The following is a 23,437-nucleotide window of genomic DNA, read 5'->3' on the forward strand; positions in this document are numbered from 1 at the left end:
TTCACTCTTGTTTCACTCAACAAGTTCTTGCTGTGTATGTGGCTCCTGAGAGGGTGTGCAGCAAAACTAATCATGATACACCATGCAAGCCCTCTCCACTTCTCCTGATGTGGTCAAGGATTTCATTATAATGAAATATAATTATACAATCTCTGATGGCTGATGGTCATCTTTGTGTTTAGTTTATATATGCAGCTGCACCTGTTTGCCCATGGATTAATCCTCTTTAGTACATCATCTGGAGGGTCTCTTCCAGTCTTAATGATTCAGTAATTCTGTGATTCTGTGATTTTATACTATGGTATTTTATCTCTCTTCTAGTTTACTAATTGTACTTACTGTAGATATCAAAGTAGATGATTGATTTTTCTATCTTTTGAAGAAAAAAATTTATTTATCTGACTGTAAGTGAAACTTTTCCTTTGGCTTGGATTCAGTGGCAGTATTAGAAGTATTCTTTCACTACCTAACCAGGTTGAACTTAGCTACAAACCATAGCAAGATTACTACAGGTCTTTTGTAGCATCTCATACCTTTTTTTTTACTGCAGTTTTGCTGTTATGCATTTTTCTGTGAAATATCATCTTGCATTTGAATGGATTGTCCAGATATTTAGGGGCAGGGAGAGTTGATTTTTTTCTGCCCAATATTACCAGGTACACATTAAATGAAGCTATTCTATAACTACAATATCATATCTACTACTATCTAGTAGTATTTTCAATAAACTTTTTATCATTCATCCTTTCTCTACAACTTATTTTTCAAAGTTTTATTTCTCTTCAGTCTTCTAAAACACAGTGATTGGTGCAGAGCCAAAATATTGGCAAATGCCACCACCACAACCAGTGATTGTACTACAAAGTCATATTTTGGAGAGTTCCTAAGGTAAAGTTTCTTGACTTCAGGTAAAAGAGAAGATTCATCATATGAGGCTATAACTTAGAGATGCTGGACACCATCCTTAGGCATTTTTTGGTCCCTTCCTGCCTAAATTTTTCCATAATACTGTCATTCAGTGCATTACTCACAAAACTGGTAATAGAACACAGGATTGCTTAGGGAAACAGATTTTGTCAAAATATCCCTTTTTTCTTTCTTTTTAATGGTCTATGAAAGGATCAATATGAGGTTGAATATAAACATTATGCACTTGGACATTTCTTAGGCATTCACATAATACAAAATTTTGACTAGGGAGCTATAATGCTGCAGCAATAGCTTTGCACATATGAAATAAATTGCAAAACAGATGATAAATCTTAGCTGTATGTGAGCAAAGAATACTTATTACGTGAGTGTGTTTCAAGAGAAACTCTTCAAGGATAAATTTTTGACTCTGTAGTGCTTTAAATTCTTTATCCACAACATTAAAGAAAATATATTCTATTTTGGCTACACCTTAAAGCTCTGAATAATTCAAGCAGAATGTTTAAAAAACCTTGGAATGGGATAGCAAAGAACTGAAAGAACCATTAGAGAACTGGAAAATATGCCATCCAGTGAAAAACTCAGGCAATGCAATGCCTTTAATAACTCAGATTTAGAAGGTGACTTAAGGACACCATATATAAAGAATAAAACTTCAGTAAAAGGTGTCTTCAATGGAGCCAACAGAAATGTAATAGCACTTAATGATAGAAACCTGCAGATAGAAAAATCATACTAGAAACAGGCTGGTTTATCTACATCTCCGTCCTTCATATTTTATAACATTTCATAAGAGACTTTTTTTCTCCTTTGCATTTTTTTTTTACTAATAAAGAAGTGCTATTGTAAGGCAATCCATAAATTAATGCAGAAAATAACCAGTTTGGGGTGGTTGTTTGTCTTTTTGTATGTTAGAGACTCAAAAAATATCTTGTGTTTTAATTCCAAAAGTGATGTCTAGAGAGCATATTCAATGGTTGCCCAACATTCAAATTGCTCAGTTTCACTGCTCCCTTGGTGCTTACAGTTCTACATTGCAAACCACGTTTTCTCCAACCTGTGGAGCTGGGCATTCACCTCCTGCCTTGGCCCCAGAGGGATCTGGTATGGAAAAAGACACCAGTTTGTTCAAGGTTGAACAGGCTGGTGCCCAGCTCATGCACAAGCTCCCTGCAGCTGTTTGGCTGCCTAAGTTCCCCTGTGTGCTCTCACATCACAACCAGCATAAACCAGAAGAAATCTACATCTCACAAAAAGCAGAGCTGGCTTCTAGTGTTTTCTGCAGGATAGTCTGAGATGCAGGTGTGACATGGCTGCTGCTAACTGCTGTTGGCACAGAGGCTTGGAGCATCTGTCCTGGACAAGTTCCTGAGAGCAAGAACAGGGTGATCAGCACAAGATCTCACAGAGAGCTTGGCAGACCTGCCAACCCTCCGTGGCTCCCAAGGTCCTCTGCACAGCCCTGGCAGCAAAACTCAGACTCCTTTTCTTCTGGATGTTAGAAAAGGATTTGTAACAAAGAGATTAACATTTACATTTCATTATGGACTTCATGAAAGACCAAGTTACTGGGATGACTTCCACAAACCTAGGTGTTGCAGGACCAAACTTTTAGGAGTCAAATATTTTTTAATGTTATGATTTTTTTTGAGAAACCACCAAAACCTCTGAAAATATAATGAATTTTAAGACTGGGAGTAATCTCTTTTAAATCTAAATTCAGTGCAGGGTTTGGTGCCTCCTATCATCTCTTCAAGATGGTTCATGAGTCAGACTTAACTGTGGCTCAGCATTCACAGCTGTACCATAGCCAAAAGAAAAGATGCTTCTAGTAATCAACATCAAAGCTTTTGTTATATGCATATATATGTACATGTATATTCTGTATATTAATAACTATGATGTATATAATACATATATAGTGTAGATTAATAAATTATCATAATGGCCTTTTAACAGAACATATTTCATCTGAGACACACAGAGCGAGGCAGCATTCATTAATTGTACTTTTTTATTAACTTTTAAAGATGTACTTATGAGTTTAAGTACCACTCTCCTGTTGATACGTGCTACAAGACAGTCTTTTTCCTTTTTAAAGAAGTAATATAATCTCTAAATAGGAAATCAGAGGAAATCTCAAGCCAGGAGCCATATCAATGACAGATCAGGCAGGTATTTCTACTGCAAATGTTGCCACAAAAGCCCACGGGAATCTGAATGTGCTGATTACCTTTTGGCTGCTGGGCATCTTAAACACCACATTTTAAATGTTGATATAAGTTTCTTTTTTTATTCTTTGATTTATATAATTCTGTATGAACACCATTAGGTCAAGAGCCATACTGCCTAAATTCTGCCAGAGTTGTAGTTGATATTTGGGTGCTTATTTTGAGCACAACACAGACATTACATAACATTCATGAAGAACCTTGTTATTTAATTTGAGATCCAGACACACATATGAATCCAAAGACATTATTACATTTCGAATATTCATTGTGCAAGGACTGATTCAGTGCTAGCAATTTGCATGCTTTCTGGATCATGTTGTAAGTTGGCTTCTTATGTGTGTGATGTCAATTTTGTCCCAGAACTGAGTAAGAAAACATTGTCTTGGATTCTGAAGGAGAGTTAAATTTAAGCATGGCATGGCTTAAATTACCAAGAGAAATGCTGAAAATGCATTCCCTGCTCACATGTTCAAAGTCACTGCAGAACTAAAGCTTGTGAATGTACTCAGCAGAGTAGCAATCCCAGGACAGTTTTTCAGCTAGATAAAGTAGGTGAGTGCTGTCTGTGGATGAATTCAGTATGTATTTTACCAACAGTATATAACTTCATTGAGTCCTGCACTGATTATATCATATATCAAATTTGTTTCACAGTAAACATTATCCAGGCTGGATGGTAATCATAAGCTACCACATAGTTCTGAAGAAAATTGAGAAAAGATGTAACCTGTGTATAAGGCAAATGCTTGCTTTTTAGTTACCATATGAAAGAGTTCTGATTTTCTTGCTCCAAAACATTTTGAAGAGTCAAATGGAGTTTCCAAGAGAATTTCAGTAGGAAGAACTTAGTTAATTGCAATATATGGGCCTCAATAATCAAAATTTTGCCTTCTGTCCATTTCTCTGAGCCCCTGTGTCTGACCTCAGCTGCACCCAGAAATTTGGAAGTCTGCAGTGGTACAGAGATAGCAAAGTAAAAGGGGCCTGAGCCTCCATGTCCAGCCATGCGCATCTGGGAGTTATTTGCCTTTCTCATTTACTTTAAGAATGTGAAATTATTCTTAGATTCAAGTACAATTCGTCGAGATTCTAATCCTCAAACATCTGGAAATAAAACACAGCAAAATGACCACAGAATTGTGGGAGAGATGGGCAAACTCTTTACATATTCATACTCCTTCAAACCCTTTGACCTGTTTCAGTTCCCCTGTTTTAATATGTATATAATGAATTTACAAACCATGAATTGTGAACAGAACTGTGCAATTCATGTACCATTGGTCTATCACTAACACTCAGGATAGTCCTTTTTACCGCAATTGAGAAATAAACACTTTTCATTACATCTGGGTTTGAGTCTTTACTGAATTTCTTTTTAACTGGTAGCATGTTCCTGGAATTATATAAAATGTCAGCTTAATGAAAAGAATTCAAGTAAGAAAAAAGTATGGATTTGCAAAATATCTGTCCCTTCATTTCCTTTTAGAGGTGATATAATGTACCATGTACAAATTAGAATCATGTAAGTGTCAAGCAGGTGGCTAGCTACAGGAAGAGATGCTCAAAACAGCAAAGAAAACAGTGGAGTGCACATCCAAGGTAGAACTTGTGGGTATAGCAAAAGGATGATGTTTTTAGACGGATGGTGAGATAGAGAAAATTATCTACTTACTGATTCAGGAAAACAGATTCAATTTAGCCTCAAACCCTGTATCCTTATATTTTAAGAGATTTTTAAGTGATAAAAAGTGGAGAATCATATGGTAATTGACAAATGACCAGTAATGGCTGGTCAGAGTGTTACTGACCAGCTGTAACATAACTGCTTTACATGACAGTAGTTTGAACCACAGTAGATGTCTAGGGGAAAAAAGAAGAAAAAAAATAAAAAAAGAATGTCTTGTCTTTATTTAGGAAGAATAGTACAGAAAGAAAAGATTTGTAAAGTTTTGCTTTCAAGATAATGTAACTAACAGGAGCTTGCATTCTTTTTTTTTTTTAAGATACCAAACACCTTCTGACCTGGAACTTCAGGAGTCATCCAAGACAGTTTGATTTCAGTCAGCACTGGACCCAGGAAAGGGTGTTCTCTTCTAATTAAACAATTAAGACCGATGTTTCAACTCACAGACTAAAATTTGCATATGCATTGCAAAATCTTCTTGATTAATTGCAGTACAGTGTGGTTTATAAACCCTATGACCTAGTATTACGCATACATTCTACATTTCCAATCATAAGACTATCAGATACAAACATTTTAAGTGACTTAAAACTATGGTTTGATCTCTCTGTAGACTAATAAAGACAGTTAATAGTACAACAACATTATGATATTGTTTATAAGCAGTTCAAACCTTGCAAGTCAATAAATAAGCTGAATTTGTCCACTGGCAAAAACCATAGACATTTTTATTGCACTAACAACCATTTAAATGTATTTATTTTTTTCAAACTAATTTTTAGTAAGACCTCAAATTTTTTTGTTTGCCATAGAAGCTAACAAAAATTTTATCTGGGTCCTTGATAAATCTGTCTTGCTTCTGTTTGTCTATGCAATGCTAAAGACTTTGCTATCTATACATATTTTATTACAGCAAACAGACAAAGGTAGGATAATGAGCGAGAGCTTCAGCAACCACAGACAAGGGAGTCATGAACCTTAAAACACATTCACATCAAGGGGAGGAGACAACTTCCATCCCAGCACAGGTATACCACATTGAAAAGCAATGAGTACCTCAGAACATCATGATTTGTACAAATGCCATCTCAGCGTCTATTCTGATCCAAATAATACTAAACACTTCAGAACAAAATTTGAAGCAAAAAAAAAATTACAGATGTTTCAAAACATGAATAGGTGATAAATACAGAATTAGTTCCTCAACATTAGGATGTGCTCATCCAACCTGTTGTGGTTTTTTTTGAAGCAAAGGAAATGTAGTAGATCTAATCTGCCTGCATTTCAGAAAAGCATTGCCACAGAGGTGATTTATAACTGAAAAAGGAACAAGCAGAAGGAATGTGAACTAAGTATGGACCTAGCTCATGGCCAGGAAAGACATTGTATGTTGAGTGCATGGGGACACCATCAATACAACCAGAGATCACATCCTAAAACTTTTCCCAGCTTGTGACTCTGGTCTCAGGACCCCTGAGATTTGCTAGATGTTAGGTGTTTGTTTGTTTCCTCAAACATCCACCTCCCTTTTTTCTTAGACATCCCTTTTTTTAGCTCATCCTCAGGCTGATTATGTAAAATGAACTGATCTGAGCTCCACTGGGACTGTGCTGCTGGTGCAGCCTCTTGTACAGGAGCCACAGATAAGGCAGCTCACATCTAAATGTTGCTGCTCTACACCTGCAGAGTGGCATTTATGGAACCATGCATGTTCTGTTGCTTGGTGCTGATAGAGTGCAACAGTTGACAGAGGAGTGTTTCTGAGCTTCCCTTTTCAACTAGGGGCTGCTTTTCTAGATCCCTAGAGTGCTTACACAGTGTCTGTTGAGTGTAGTGATACGTTACCTTTACTTGAAACTTATTTGTCCAAATTCCTATGTCAGAACTTTTTATCCAGGCTGAAAAATTGAATTGCAGAGAGGGATAAGTAATCAAAAGGTAACGATATATTATGTTATGCTTTGGGCTTTTTTTGCAGACAATAACAAGATAAAAAACCACAAAGAAAATATACATTTGAAACAGAAACCAGTCAGTTCTAGATGAACATATGGCCACAGATACCATGACTAAATATCTATGTATTTAAAAAGAAAATATTTGCATTTGGAAATAAGCAAAGGTCAATTTTGTTAAGAAAAAAACACCCAACACTAATAGATCAAATATTCTGTTTTTAAGAGCCTTTTGTACTTCTTTAGCTGTTTTTTTTTTTTTTTATGAGAAGTAAAGCAGCAGGATCACAATAGCAGGAAATTTAGGCTGTTCTGTCCAACTGACAAAACTAATTTCATCTTCTGCTCTAATGCAATGAAAGAAAACAACTCATCCTATTTTTCTAATGATTTAATGGGCAGAAGACTTCATAAATTCCCAAAAGATAAATAATTTTAACTAACTGCCAGCTCTTGCCTTTGTTCTTTTACTTTCATTGTCCTTGCTGCTCCACGTGAGTCTATCTGATATTACCAGGAATGACCACATTCATAAAAATAATATCAATCTCCTGCAGTGTCCCATTGATTTATTTTTCATCTGTTGATCTTAAACTGGTGTAGTGGTGATACACAAAATATAAAACTACTATCCAGACACCTTTTCTCCATAAGAGAGAGGGTGCCTATTTTACACTTGCTTCCAGCACAGAATGAAGGCTAAAATATCTTCCATCCATAAAGTAGAACATATGTCAAATTATTAGGATGGTATCTGAATTTTGAAGAGCACCTTGCCCATCCTGGCCTTGAATGGGGTCAGAAGATTTGGTGCTAAAGGTTTACCCATGTTGGACCTCTAATTTCATCCTTGCCTCTACTGTCATGAAGGGTCCTGAAAAGGGGAGTTTTGGAAAGGGAAACAGTTTCAATATTACATGAAAAAAAGAATATGAAAAAAACCCCAACCCTTTAAAAAACCAGAAGTATTTACATACTTAGGGAAAGTTTATATGAAACAGAAGCCTGTTAGATTTATCACCAGGATGCACACAGGTATTGTGATGGAGCCCAGGTCCTGGGCTAAAAAGCTTCATGTGCCTCATCCCTGCTATTGCTGGCCATGTCGATCTCAAAGAGCAAACAGAAGTCTTCTGAAATGCCTGCAGAGACTCCACAGTGCTGCAGCTCCCTCCCTCCCTCAGAGTAGCTTCACAGCTCTTTTGTCCCTGCTGGCTAGCAAAGCTTCTCATGTAAGCCAAGTAGCCAGCCCTGCTGCAGGCCTGATTCATCTCCTTGCTGTTTATCAGATTTCCAAGTGACCCTGTGGCTTCCACTCAGACTAATTAGTTAAGTCCAGCTCTGGCTACAAATGAAAACATTTCATTATTTCCCAAAAATTCTCCTGTCTGAAACATTTAAATAATCTGTGTCCTGGTTTCAGCTATGGTAGAGTTAATTCCTCTGAAGAAAAAGAAAATAATTTACTGCATTAAATTTCACTAAGGTTTTTCACTAAAACAAGCTACTGTTGTAGCTCGTTGTCCAGGGCATAGTTGTAGAATTGCCTTTTTGCTTTGAAATAGCTTTGTATCTGCTGGCTGGGTGACAATGAGGCTTTCACTCCCGATGCTAGAGTATCCCCTTCTGCTGGAGGTAGACACAGGCTGCAGGCAGAAGGTCACAGATCTGTATTCCACACCCTGCTGAGCTATTCAGCTGAAAAACTGGCCACATTGCAGAACGATTCCAGGTCAAACCCATGGGTGTGGAGACACCATTTACAAATACCAGAGTCTTTCTCTGAAAGAACACTAATCCTGATTTATCAGAGCCAAGCCTCTCTTTAGATAGCTATAGCTGCTGTTTTGGATTTCTAAGAGCTGGGGACTGAGATAGTGTTGAAACATCTCCATAATGAATTTGCAAGAAATACTTTTTTGTGGTATTTGACTGCAGTTGCTATAGCTAATAGAGATGGGTAAATGGGAAAGATACAACCTGGCTCCAGAGAAGCAGCATATAAGGAGAGCAGCCTCTGTGGAGAGAACATCTAAGAAGTCTCTAAGGACAAAACTCAGCTTCAGAGAAGCAGTTTAGAGTCATCTGTCTGACTAGACAGTTTAGCAGGCATTTCACCAACGCTCCTTTTGGTCTAGAAATATTAATCTGTAGATGTCCTTTCATTAAAGAAAGTAAGACAAAGGTATCATCCACTTCAATGATAGAATTCTGGAACAGAGCTTGTCTAACAGGTAATAGAAGAGGTTACATGAGCAATTATATTTTCTCCTGACCATAGCAGAGGAAAAAGAAAGGGCAAATAACTCAACCAATACTGCAGCAGTGAACCTTGTTTCTGTGCTGTTTAAAAGATGTACACGAATGTTGCCCTTCCATGTTCTGTTTCTGTTCCTGCTCCTCTTTCTCTTCTGCCCTTAGCAGTAGCCAAGTCTTCCATTTTGCACATTCTTCCAAGCACCAGTGTGCACAGACTTGTTATTAGCAACAATTTTTAAAACTATGATGTCCCTGGCCAACAGGGAGGAATGTTATTAGGGAGGAATGCCCTAATTTGAAAGAATTTGGAATTTGTTTGGAACTTGTTGACTGGTTATCATTTACTCTGCTTCCTTGCCAAGATTTTATCTGGCTATATATTGATTTGATGTGGCCTTTGCTAACATATCAAGACTGGATTGTTTTTACCAACCAGAGGTTTTCCCAAAGTACAGACAGACCAACACCTAAAATGATGGTCATTAGTCATTGTTTTAGAAAACTTCATGTACTTACAAGCATGAGTGCCATATTGTTGGGTCACCACTACAAATTCCTTGTTACTTTCTGCAATATGAAGCATGAATGAGTGTAAAATGAAGGAAAGCTGCATTGATACATTGTTCAATCAGGAATAAAAGCATCAGGCACATATGAGAAAAGTTGAATTTGTGCCTTAGCATGTGTAGGATTTGTGAATCCTGCAATGTCTTGTAGCACACATGAAAAACAACAACAAAACAACAACAAATCCCAAACAAACAGACAGAAACAAAAACAAAAACCACAAAAAAACCCAACCAAAACCCCAGAAGATATTTCAGCAAAAGAATTATTTATATTTCTGGTGCTATCAGAGTTTCGATTCCTGTTTGCTGGTTTTGGCCTTATATTTTATGATGTTTTATGTCAACATTTCTTCAAAGTATTTTCTTTCCACTCCTAAGTTGCTAAAAATTATTAGTAAAAAGCAGCTATATTGGAGTTTCAAATACAAAACCAGGAGGGCATTTGGGTGAGCAGATGCTCCGAATATCTGTGAGAAAGGAAAAAATGCAAGGAATATTGGAAAAAACTGTTAGGAGTAAGCAGTTCCCAAAACACAGAAACTTAAGAAGCCATCTTTTTAATAGCCTGTGTCGCAGAGGACTATTAAAAAAATGAATTCCAGAAAAGCTGTGGTGTAAATACCCCAGAATTATACACGGAAATTGAGAATGAATTCAACATCTGAGTTTATGCCTCTTCATGTAACCCACAGAATCTCCTTTTACTTTGGGAGGAGTGGAACTCATCTGTCATGGGCATCCTCTGATATGTCACCAGAACTAAACTTATATTACATTATTTGTTACCTCCTACCCAGCTATTTACTCTGTGTGCAAGAATATCATGGTTTTGATACCACAACCTTCCTGCCCTCTTTAAATCAAATTGGACCAAATCCAAGGGGAGTTCTGGCAGGACACACTGTACTCGCATTTATACACACATGGGGTGTATGAAGAAGTCTTGATTCCTTAGTCTTAAGAAATTTCATGTGAATTAGCACGTTATCCCTATTAGGGGTGGAGAAAAAGAAGCCCCAGCTTTCAGTGTAGCTCAGTTTAGCCCTGTTCTTTATTACACACTTCATCAGACCTGAAAAAATGCCTGTGGTTTTGGACAATGAACTAAAACCTTGAATTATCTTTTGGTCTCACTATGCAATAAATTATAGAATTTACTGTCTTCTCCTCCATTTATACAGTATGATGGTAAAGATGATGAATTGACTGGCGAGTGGAGTAAAAAACTATCTTTTAGTCCTCTACAGAGAAAATTCTATTATGACAGACTGATTGGACATGAATTTGTGTATGTTTGTGCTTGGAAGACAATTAAAAAAAATATTTCCATAATATTGAGGAAACAATCCTTTTTATTGTAGATAAGTTTGTATACACAGATGCAATGTATTTACAACCAGCTTTTCTCAAACAGATGACTGCCTAACATCCTTCACACATCTGTCAAGAATGAAAGAAAATGAAGCTCAGAAGCCCAGCCAGCCATCACAACCCCCAAATTCAGATTAATTCCCAAAGATACCTGTAACAAGAGTAGATGGCATTATTCAGAAAGGGAAAAAATAGGACTGTGACAAAGATCAGTGGATGGATTTCACGAGTTTATTTAAATGCATTGCTTAGCTGATCTCAGAGTAGATAAACCATGAACTAAAACTTCAACAAGCAGATGGGGACCTGCCTTTTGCCAGGGGTGTAGAAGAAACAGGCAGAAAGAGTCTGTCCTTTCCTTCCCTGGCCTCTACAAGAACAGTTCACAGTTGCAATCTCTGTGAAAAGAATTTGTTGGTCCTGTGTTCCCCTGGAAAGCTCTTTTCCAGAAAAAGTCAGGATAATTTCCTCATTTCTTCAGTTGTTAGAATGGAGTCAATGCACTAAGGGTGAGAACAGGTGTCCTCCTCAGGAAGGGTGTGGGCTCACATGCCAACCCAGTCACAGGAGAGATGGCACCTTGGTGTCTTTTGGTGCCCCTCCAAAGTGTGACTCAGCTCTGCACAGCCCTTTGCCTGGGGTGCTGTGCAATGGCACCAGTTGAGCTCCAGCCTGTACAATCGTCCCAAATGCAGAGGGAAACAAGGAGAGGTAGAGACACATATTGTATTCCCTTTTCATGTTTCTTTTCAATTAAAAGTAGAAACTTCATCAAAATAAAAAGTTGCATGTGCAGGAGGCACTTCTCTAGAAAAGAAATAAATACCTCACACAAACATTAATGGATGGATAAGCCCCATGAGAAAGATTTTCAGTACAACCAGTTCAGTCATAAAAGGAATCTAATCCCCCAACAGTGTATATGAGAAATAGACAAAACATTATCTGCTAAAGCTCAAGGAAATTACATGCTTAAGTGCTCCACAGGTTGGGAACATGTCTCTTAGAATCTGCATAATTTAGTTTACACTCAGCAGAACATTGCGATATTTACAGGCACATTCCGATGGGAAAGCATTTGCATGTTGAGTGTGAAAGACACAGCTTTGTCACCTAATCATGGGACTTTAAAGCAGGGATTTTGTGACCTCAAAATACTATTTGTGAAGTTAGTGGAGAGGAAAAAGGTGTGTAGGTGGAAAAGAAAATTATCATAATTTGTTAACTTTTTTCCGAGCATTAGAATGGTTTCAGGCTGGGACAAAGTGAGTCCGTGTAGACCACAGGTTCTGGCTTGTTACACATAGGGTGCTTTGTCTATTGTCATTTTCCATACTTATCCTTCCCAATCAAATAGGTTTCCCATTAGTCAGGTTGATGAGAACAGTGCATAAGACTAACTAATTCTTCTTCTTGCAGTCATCATCATCATCACTCATAGCATATTAGCTTCAAAAATACTTGTTGAAGAGGAATGAACTGGAATGTCTTTTTTTTTTTTTTTTTTTTTTTGACTTGGTCTGTATTCTAAAGTTGAATGTGGGCATCTGAGAAACATATCTGTAAGAAACATATCTGTAATGCTCTGGAAGTTTTACAGATTAAAAAAAAAAAATAAGTTACACTCTGAACCTGATTGCAAATGCAAAGTTCTACGTTCTCTAGTACTGTATGTCAGATATGGTGGAAAAAGCTATTCAGTGACTACTGTAACCCTAGTGCTACCCAGAATTATTCTGAAACTAGTTCACTGGTTTCTGAAACACTACTGTAGTTGCAGCAAATTATTAAAACTATCTACAGAATATGAGTCATACATTTTAGGTTTCAATATGTCAGCAAAACTGCAAAGTGTAACCCACAGAGGCTATATCCTGGAAGTGAAATTATCAAACTATTGCTTCAATGTCTGTAAAGTAAAACTATCCTCCCTAGGGACACAGCATTCTCACTTATGCTGACACATAAGGTGGTGGTGGATCTTTAGCAGTTCCATTCACAGGATCATCATATGGTGGTAACAGGACCTGCAGGAAAGGAAAAAAGCTTTTATTTTTAAAAAATAAGTCAGATGATAAAATTTACAGAAAATAAAATCCCTAAGGCCTTGTCCACAACCAACCAATCAACCAAACAAGCCCCAAACCAACAAAAAACCCTAAACAAACCAACAAAAAAAGCCCCCAAGACAAAACCACAAACCAAAAAAGAGTAAAATATTAAGCAGGAGCAGAATAGTGAGGAAAATAAATAATATTAGCTTGAGGTTCTTCCTTTTCAATATATATACTGTTCTCATTATAAAAGAAAACATTATTTCTTCTCATTTCATAGTAACCTCAGTAACAGCTTGATTTCATCCATTCACTGCTGGTACCTGAATCTGTTCAATCTGGCAGTGATAGTGGCTGCTTTTTCTGCAGCTCTCTCTGTCAAGAGTGCTAAACCTTGTCTCCTGAAGATGCGCTCAAACTGCCACAGTGAGAAAAGTCCCAAAAACCTCTCCTTCTGAGCCCACCCTGGAATAGCCAATAATTATTTTGGAGTGGGGAAAAAGAAAGTAAATGGAGAACAAATTATCCAATGTCTAAATAAATCTCCAGTTTTATACTTCTGGAGTACTCAGCCATGAGAAGGAAGATCTATACTCCCAGAAGCATTTCAGTGAATCCTTCAACATCTGATAGCAATTGCGAGAAGTTAGGACAGGTTTAGTCATATATCAACCCCGCTCACTGGAGTCTAGGCAGCTTTCTAGGATATGGGAGATGCGAGTTCAGGCCACACAGGGCACAGAAGAGATTTGAACCAAGATTCCTACTTGTTTAGGCAAGCATGCCAGCCATCATGCAATTTTTAATGGTACCTGCACTGACATTAGTTAGCTTGCATGTGAAAAAACAAAGGAGGAGTTGGGCTGTGGACCCCAGCAGGGACTGAGGATAAAATAGACGTCTGAATGAAGAATGAGTGTACATTCCTAAAATATCTCAATAAAAATAAGAATACCACTGAAGTGCACTGTCTGAGATACTGCAGCTGAGATACTGAGATTTATGCAGCTGATGATAAATTATTAAATTATTCATAATGGAATTTCCAGATTTATCAGCATCACTTCTTGGTCATTAAAGAGCATGCGAAGCAGAATGTCTAAATGTACATAAGGAATATCCATAGGGAGTTCTGCCATGAGAGGATTTCACCAATTCTTATAGAAGTTGATAACCTGCCTTCTGCAAAGAAACATCCATATTCATTCCTTTTGGACCTCAACCACAACATACAAAATCAGTAGGAATTGTTCTGTAGATTTAAATAGGCTTTGGAACAGACTTTTGTGGGATAGTTCCAAGTATGATTCACATTATACTCATGTGAGTTTACAAACGTGCATTGATGACCACGTGTTCAAGTACATCTGTGCATGTTAAGATTACAGAATGGCTACCTTGGCATCTTCAGCCCTTAAACAGAAAAGTTTCATTACTTAAAAAAGGAAATGGTCAGAGCCATTGCTCTTCATTAATACCATATGTTTGAGCTTGTAAATGCAGTATTTTATGCACTACACAATCTAAAAATCCTCGTATTTGAAAAGCATTTAATAAATTATATCACCCTTAAAGGCTGCAAGCATCTTATGACAATTTATCTAGTGAAATTAGGACATTCAAATTTCAAATATATATTTTGATAAAAATCATAAATACATTTTGCAGTGTAACCTCAGTAAATCACAATTCTAAAGGATGTTAACTGTGAAAAGCACTATAGTTTAAATCCCTTCCCTAGCACTGATCACTAGTTTTATAACAGGATTTAAAGTAAAATCCTCATGTTACTAAAAAAGCACTAGTTTCTCAATTATACTGAAACATGTTTATTCGTTTGTTATGATACAATATAATTAGTAATTAAATCTGATCTACAGATGACTCTGAAAATGAAGTTCCCTTTGTGAAGATATAGCTGTCTTACTGCACTTTTGTAATGCTACGCCCCAACCTGTGATGATCCATTTCTTTCAGGTTCAGAGTCTGTTTCATCAGGTGTGACAAGAAGTGTCCAAAGAGCTGTCCATCTTCCAGCTGATAAAGATGACCTGATAAATAATGGATGAGACCTCTTCCTGTGCTCTGATCCTCTTTTAAACCCATGTGTCCTAAGACTCCTGTGTTTACATCAATATTATTACTTCAGCATTGAGGTTGCTGTCATTTTCAGTAGGTCTCCTGGCCTGGAGAATTAATGATATGAGAGAACTTCTCTATTCTGTTCACTCTTGTATGAAGAAAAATCTGTCTGGTAGGAGAAAAGTCTCCTGGTGAGGATTTTACACACTGTTCTTCGTTCTGCAAACCCAAACCTCATACATAGGTAAATGGCCCTAAGGGCCCTCAGAAAACATTTTCTCACTGACAGTTCGACAAGAAGTCAGAGGAGGTAGGAATGCTTGTAGAAGCTGCGACAGCTGTAGCTACACCATTTATGGTATTTGGGAGTGGGGCTGCCATGGAGCCTCATCCCCAATGGGTACAGCTGTGAAAAGCAGGTGAACAGCATTGAAAGAAATGAACCGTGGAGTGCCCAGGTGCACTGACCAACCACCAAAGGGAACAGAAGGCACACAGGTGAATGCATGTAAGATGAAGAATACAAGTGATGGGATGTTACTCTGTATGGGTGAATGCATAAAGCCTTCTGAAGTTGTATGGTGACACTCTGTATATCATGGCTGTCTCAACGTGACATGTGCCATGAGAGACAGCAAAGAGATAATGTATTGCTATGCCTCAAACACTAATGACCATTCAAGTAGGCAAGTTGGAACAGAACATTCCTGGAAAGATGGGACTGTACAAAGGTATGGCAGTCCTCTTCTGGAGCAAATTTTCCTGTTCTGTGGTGACCACAGCACAAGTTCAGAAGCAGGGTCAAACAGTGGTCATATTCCTAGAGAGGACTGTGGACCACTAAGGACTCCAAACACTCCCTGACTCATTTTGGGAACCCTCCATCAGAAAACTGTGTGCTCCATAGTGTTGCATCAGACACAAAGAAACCCTTCCTGGAAGGGATCTGAGTGCTCCTGTCTTAACTTGAAGGTACATAGCCTGACAAACTTTTTGGATTGTGGGTCCCCACTCTCAATGGAACACAACTGTAACCATCATTTTGACCACAGACTTTGAAATTACAACAGTCAAATCTTGTCAGTGGATCCACAGGTGTTTCTTTCCTCTCCACTATCTGCTATCCATCCATCCATCCATCCATCCATCCATCCATCCATCCATCCATCCATCCATGTCCTTCAAACCTAACTGAAAACCTTATATGATGGCTAATGGAAGCAGATAAGCACTGTGAATATAAATCAGCATAGATATTCAGGCAGTACATTATACTCTCCAGAGACAGAAAATGGAAGCCAGGCACCGAGCCAAAGAGTTAATTCAGAAATTGGAAAAATAGAAACTCACTATTCAGTCTTATCTATGAATCTGATTAGAATGGATACAGAATGAATTAATTGACAAAGTACAAAAAATATGTGCATTTTAGGTACATCGTACCCCAAGGCAGAATCTCCACTCAGATAACTGAGGCATTTTGTTTCCCAGGCATTACATTTTTGCATTTCTTTGTTGTGAATTGAGAAAAATGTAGGTTAGTTGCCTGAGTGCTGTGGGATGAATGTTTGCAGAGTGTTTTAGATTGTCACTTACAAGTTACCATAAAAATTATGAAGGCCACCCACTTTTTGGCACTCAGTGATCCCTATGTGAAGACATTCTGGCTTTTTTCAGTAGACCAGCAAGCAAGTTTGGAAGATTAAATAGTTGTAGAGTTCAGTCCTATAGCATGCCTAAAATCTAAAGGACAGAAGCTCCTAACTTCTTTCAGAAGCCCTATAACTGCATTAATTTTATTTTAGAAGCAAGTACCATTTTAACACTATCTTTTAAGATGCAGCCGGATGTAACATCACTCACTGTTTGTACAATAGTCTAGTGTAAAGCATCACAGAGAGACTCTGAAATCAGAGCTCTAGGAGTCTCAAACCAAGAGGGTTCAAACCCACAGCTCCAATCTGCCATATGAATGCTCTAGATATAAGGTTTTCAGTTGGGGAGGGAGGGAGGGAGAGAGGGAAAATGGGGCTGCATAGCCCTATGCTCAAGTGGGACAGAGAATGCTGAGTGCTGGGTGTGGGAACCCCAGCCTTGTTTTGGGGCCACATGTGGTGGTGAAATTCCTCCTCCAACCCGTGCTTCCAAAGAAAAACTCCGCAGGCTTAGCTGTTCGGTCTCAAGGCAGTTTATTGCTAGTTATCTAACAGATTATGTTCTTGGACTGCAGCTATTTGATCAGTGGCCTGGGTAGAGGCACACACACACCCTGACACTGGGCTTTGTTTCCAGTAGCATTTAAGCATTTTGTGATAAGCAGTCATGTATAATAGGCAGAAGTAATCCATAACTGACCCCTAAGAAATCCTGTTCCTGACTTAGCTGGTGTCATCTGAATGGTTTGGTAAATTGTATTACATAAGCATCTCTATTATAAAGTACATGATACAGGATGACCTGCTCTGAAAGAAATAATTACCAAATGGGTTTGCCAATGGCTATAACATATTCAGTTAATATAAGCTTATGTCATTTCATATTTTTTACATTCTAGTTAATCTGGTTTTGGAGAATAAGTTTTTCAAGGCATTGCTCAGAAATATATCTGAGAAGAAACACAGGTAAATACTTCTATATTCAAACCATTTGTAGCTTATCTTGTCCCAACAGTGTTTTGTTTCTTTCTTTGTTTGCCTGCTTTGGGGGCATATTGCATTATTTCAATAATCACTCCATATCTGTGCAGCTAATTCCACATTTACTTGACCTTTCAGGAGAAAATTTTCTTTCTTCAGCATAAGTTTTCTCATATTGCTGCAGTGATTCCTATTTGAACTCAAGCTCTTAGATCTCCCCTTTCTAAAGGAGATGTGCTCAGTTCTGTATGAGTAAAATAAAATATTTGATCAGTTCATTATTTCTACATTCTCACCCAAACCTCACTGAACTCAACATAAATCTTTATGTGTCTCCAGAGAGCTCTGGATTGCTTTTTCCAGCAGCCATTTGTATTCTCCACTAGATAGAATGGTACAGTTGCCACACAACAGCTTTCAGTTTGAACAGCATTCTGTTTGACTGCTGTATAAAACATTTGGAAGTTCCCATGACTCATGACAAAAAAGTCTTATTGATGTCTTGTTAGAAACAAACACAACTCTAATATACTTTCATCCAACACCCTCTAGAACTTAAATGCCAAAAAAAAGCTATAGATTAAAAAGGCCTATGGTAAGTACTGATGGTTATAGTGAGCATTCATGATGTTTTCTCAAACTAGTTTTTCAGTAAAAACACCTTTGCTTTATACTGAAGGACTTCAGGTTACAGCACAGAGATGATGGGGACAGGTGACAATAAATATTTGTGTGGAATTAGGGTAATTACTACTGCTAATTAATCCTGGTCCTGTTGCTATCATTTGGATTTCTAACAAATTGTTTGACTTTGCCTTAGAAGGATCTCACATTCATAAAACAGGTGTATTATTTGAAACTTCTTAAAATAATGTTGGAAACATCAAGGCAGAGTCAAAAGTCTCTTCAATGACACTTGGATATGACTGTATGAGACAGGTGTTAAATTGTGGAAATATTTACAAACTAAATATGTATTTGCAGAAATTTCAGTCTACGTCTGAAATGTTTCTCTAAAGTTCTTCACCACAGCTCTGTATATACTGCATATAATTAATTATTCTGCAGAAGTGACCTTTACATCTTAGACACACAAATCTTTAGGGAAGGCCAATGTGAGTATGTGGGGAGGAAATAAAGAGAAGGCAAAAGGAGCCCTTTGTTCCACACAGGTCAAATACCAAGTGTCAGCAGGCTCAGGCTGTATTGTCTGTTTATTAAAAGAGGAGGGAGAGTAACCAAAGAGTGAATAGTGTTAGATGGGAAGAATATGCCAGCGCTGAATGCAGTGCTGAAATACAGTCACCACATGCTTTCCTAAAGCAGGGCACATTCCTCGATACAGCACAAGGCTGATGCATCAGGTTCAGAGACAACCAATTGAAAGAAGAGGTTTTAAGCAGCATATGCCTAATTGCATCAGCCCTCTGCTTTGGGTTCATTTCACTTCAGTGATTCCAGACGTGGCCAACAACCGACTTGCACCAATCTGACACTACTGTATGGTTTGGAGAGGGTTTTATGGTACACAATCACATTTACTAATTTCATGTTTACTTCCCGGCTGTCCTGGCATTTACCCAGCCAAGAGCAGTGGAATTTCCTCCCACAGCTGTGGTGCTTTGAGGAGCCATTAACTGCAACCATGTTCAGCTGCAGTGAAGCAGCAGCCAGCCTACAAACAGCTCTAGAGGGAAGGCTGCCATCAAGACCACCTGTCCCATTCAAGATAGTCCCAAATGTGCTGTTGGGTTCTTGACTACACAGATGTTATAAAGATCACCTGGGGAAAACAGAAGACGTCTGTGTGCATACCCAGCTATAGCCAGCTGATTGCTTCACTCTGCAGGCAAGAAAGGCTTAGAATAATTCTTTCTTTGCAATGTTTCCCTGTCAAGTTTGACAATGTATTTTTTTTTTTCTGAGCAGTCTGAGAGTACAAAGGAAAATGTAAAATTAAGGTAAATTTTTTCCTAAAAAATTTCTGAAATCCAGATCTCCTCAATTTGAGCTCTGTTTTGGAGACTTGAGCCACAAAGTGGTTGCTATTTCTTTTAGTACTTTGTGTGACAATGAGCTGTGGATTAAATGTAAATATCACTGATTATTTAATAAATTTTGTATTTTATTTGAAAGTAAATAAGCCTATTAATGTAGTACTTGTCTTATTTCCTGTACAAAATTTACTGGAAGCTACTAATTATAGTGATTTTATTGAGGCTGACCTTCAAAATTTTTCAATGTTTCTCTGTGTATGGAGAAAAGAGGTAGCATTTATCAGGAGTATCTGAAGAAATATGTTTTTTCTATAATGAGTTTCCAAGAGTTCACAGAATCATAGAATATTCTGAGTTGTAAGGGACCCACAAGGATCATTGAAGCCCAACTCCTGGCCCTGCACAGGACCATCCCCAAGAGTCATACCATGTCCTTTAGAGCATTGTCCAAATGCTTCTTGGGCTATGTCAGGCTTGGTGGTGTGGTCACTTCCCTGGGGAGCTGTTCCAGTGCCCAACCAGCCTCTGGGTGAAAACCTTTGCGTGATATCCAATCTAAACTTCCCCTGACACAACTTCAGGCCATTCCTGCTGGTCACCAGAGAGAAGAGATTGGTGTCTGCTGCTACACTTCCTCTTGTGAGCAAGCTGTAAAACACTGTGAGGTCTCCCTTCAGTCTGCTCTCCTCCAGGCTGAACAGACCAAGTGATCTCAGCCACTCATACAGCTTCCCCTCTGACCCTTCACCATGCTTGTGGCCCTCCTTTGGACACTCTCTAATAGCTTTCTATCTTTCATATATTGTGGTGCCCAAAACTGCACACAGCACACACCAGTGGGAGAAACAAGAAGTATTAAAACTAAATCCACTGAGAATTCAGTTTTATATTTAATCCTTTAACACAAATTCACATTTTACACTGACTGTATGAAAAGGCTGACAGCCTTCAGGAGAAAAGGGAGCTTTTTCCCAGTAGTGAAAAAAGAGGAATAATAATAATTCTGTGATGAGATGCAGTCAGATGTCACATACAAGGCAAGCACTGGAGACAGAAGTACAGATTAGCTTTCAGAATGCTGCAATTAAGCATTTGCATATAGGAACAGCTCTCATAGATAAGTTAAAAGGTCCATCCAGATACAGTAATAAGTGGTGGATGATAAGGAAACAGAAGCACAAGACAGAATAATGCAAGAAATTTAGAAAGAGCAGTGCAAGCATATGTAGTTACAACTTGCCCAGAATATTCTCTAAACTGTCAGAAATTTGATTATCAAGGACTTGCTGGGCTACTGGTCATTAAAGGAATTTTTCTTTCATTGATTTTTCTAGCCTGCATTTCAATTCACACTGATGTCTAGCTCTGCAATGTCCCCTGGTAAGCAGACACACAGCTCATCTAGGTATTCCAAGAAGAAATACCTTTGGTTTGCTATGAAACCTGCCAGCAGCTATTTCACTGAGTGTCCCTTAGCTCTTTTCTAAGTCAGTGAGCATCCCCTCTGCCACTCATGACTCTAAAGACCTCTGTTAAATTCTGTCTTATTCTGCCCTCTTTCATCTCACTAAGGATCCTTGTTCCTCTGCAGTGCAGCCCCCACTTACTTTATTCATACTAAGAAACCCACTTGACAGTTTTGGGTCTAGGCTGACGGGAGAGCTCCAAGCCCAGGTATGTGAAAGGTGCTGGGGATGTAGCTGACCTACATTGGAACTCAGGAAAGTGGCAGGGGCTTTCACCCACCTGACCTGGTCAAATGATCTTCCAGATGAGATCAACTGCCCTTTAGAAGCAATTCTTATACGTAAATGCTTATGAATATCTGCTTCAAAGGTGCTTATTTACAATGTAAATGGATGCTTTGGTGAAATGAGTCCAGTCAAAGCAAATACTTCTGAGAAAGTAACAGGGCAATGTCTAAACATCTATTCCTTTCTTTTTTTTATTCCCTGTCCCCAGATAAAAAGAGCCCTGGGTATAGGGCCAAAGCCAAAGCTTCATATCTGACTCAAATCTTATTTAATATTAAATGAGAGAGATGTTTGACTTTGCTTCATACACAGATGCTGTTATGGTTTCATTTGGATGCTTTTGCTTGAAAAATCTGTCCAAAATATGCTAGTTAGTTACTATTCAATAATTTCATTACATGTTGTCTTTCAAATAAATCCCAAGAAATCTTCCTCTCAATATTGACAGGAAGTATTTTCATGTTTATATGTATGCATTTCCTTTAGAAACCACACTAGAACAATTACAGATGGAGTAACTGGAAGCAGAATAGCTCAGAGATAATTTATAACCTCATTCAGTAAAGAAGTAGGGTTCAGTGCTCCAAAATCATCTGTGCGAAGTTAGAGCTGGTATGGCTTTTCTTTGGCAAAACTGCTTGTTTATTCCAAGGCAACAGCTCTCCAAGACACTATTTACGAAACTTTACATGAATTTATGAAATTCTTTAGTGAAGCAGCACAATGTTTTCAGCACTCCAGATAGATGAATAAATGTATATATTTCTAGGATACAACAATATTTAGGGAGAGATTGTGATTACCCTTGCGTGGGAAGAAGATTGAATTGAGGAAGCTATTGTCTTGTTTCATCATGTGTAGCCTCATAAAAGTCATCCAGAATAATGGTGTAATTACTGTCTCCATTCAGAGGCATGGAGCAACAGCCCTCTTCAGGTCACAGACATCTTTCCTACATCTTGGTCAGCCTCATACTGCAGCATCTCTAGCTGTACATCGTGATTTTGTTCAGGGAGAACAGTATTATTTTTTCAAATTTTCCTTATTTTTTTTCAAAATGCACATTTTCTGGATGAACACATGCTTTCTCAGGGTATATTCGTCTACAAGTCATCATTATTGAAGACATTAAAGCATACTTTTACTCTGTGTAACAAATGGTTGATGTCTTAAGTGCAGAAAACTGTGAGAGAGCACTACTCTTTCAGTGGACTTTTTAATTACTAAACGACATCTCTTTCTAACCTTTTACAATTACATCGTGTATTCCACTCAAGTGTTAACAAGACAGAAAGCTGGGTATAGCTCACATGGGACACCCAAATTGTTTAACAGGACTGATTATCTTCCAAGAGTGTCATCACAGCCATGCTTACATTACAGATGCTGCTGGAAAGGCTCCTGTCTGTATTAAAAAATCTATTACTGTTAGTAAATCACAACCATAAAGCACCTGTCAGCCAGAAACTCCCTAAAACTTTTGCAGATCTTCTAAATTTGGTGGATGAATACCCACTCAGCCTTGCTCTTTCTGTCTGTCCTAGAGTTAATTTAAAGCAGACCTTGGTTTCCTCACTGCTCATAAGACAGAGGCCCAAACCCACACGTGCTGTGCAGTTTGGAACAGACCGCAGTGGACAGTCCCATGTCCATAAAGTGTCCCAAGGGTCGCCTGGGAAGAGCGCAATTGCTCTAAGGGAGCCACTAAAGGGAAATGCAATGAGACTAAAGTCCAGAGGTTAACTGAAACCATTAAAAACCACAGGACAGGCCTCTTGACCACAGCCAAACCCGGGCAGCTGGCTGCTCGGAGCGAGCGTGGCCTCAGGTGATCTCGGAGAGAACACAGCCACCCACTGAGCCACCAGCTGTCACCACTTCCACCCTGCTGAGGGTCCTTCAGCATCTGACT

At 38.3% G+C, this 23,437-nt stretch overlaps 1 protein-coding gene across 1 annotated transcript in view; it reads right to left on the reverse strand.

Annotated features, from left to right (window-relative positions):
• Positions 1 to 10,965: 10,965 nt before the first annotated feature.
• LAPTM4B (lysosomal protein transmembrane 4 beta) overlaps positions 10,966 to 23,437 on the reverse strand; it is a 60,085-nt gene continuing 47,613 nt past the window's right edge. Inside the window, exon 7 of the mRNA XM_021543256.3 lies at positions 10,966 to 13,029. Within this exon, the coding sequence (XP_021398931.2) occupies positions 12,955 to 13,029 (75 nt within the window). The 3' untranslated portion in view covers positions 10,966 to 12,954. The remainder of the gene's footprint in view (positions 13,030 to 23,437) is intronic.

Source organism: Lonchura striata, chromosome 1, assembly GCF_046129695.1.
Source record: "Lonchura striata isolate bLonStr1 chromosome 1, bLonStr1.mat, whole genome shotgun sequence".
In the NCBI taxonomy this organism is placed as follows: Eukaryota; Metazoa; Chordata; class Aves; order Passeriformes; family Estrildidae; genus Lonchura; species Lonchura striata.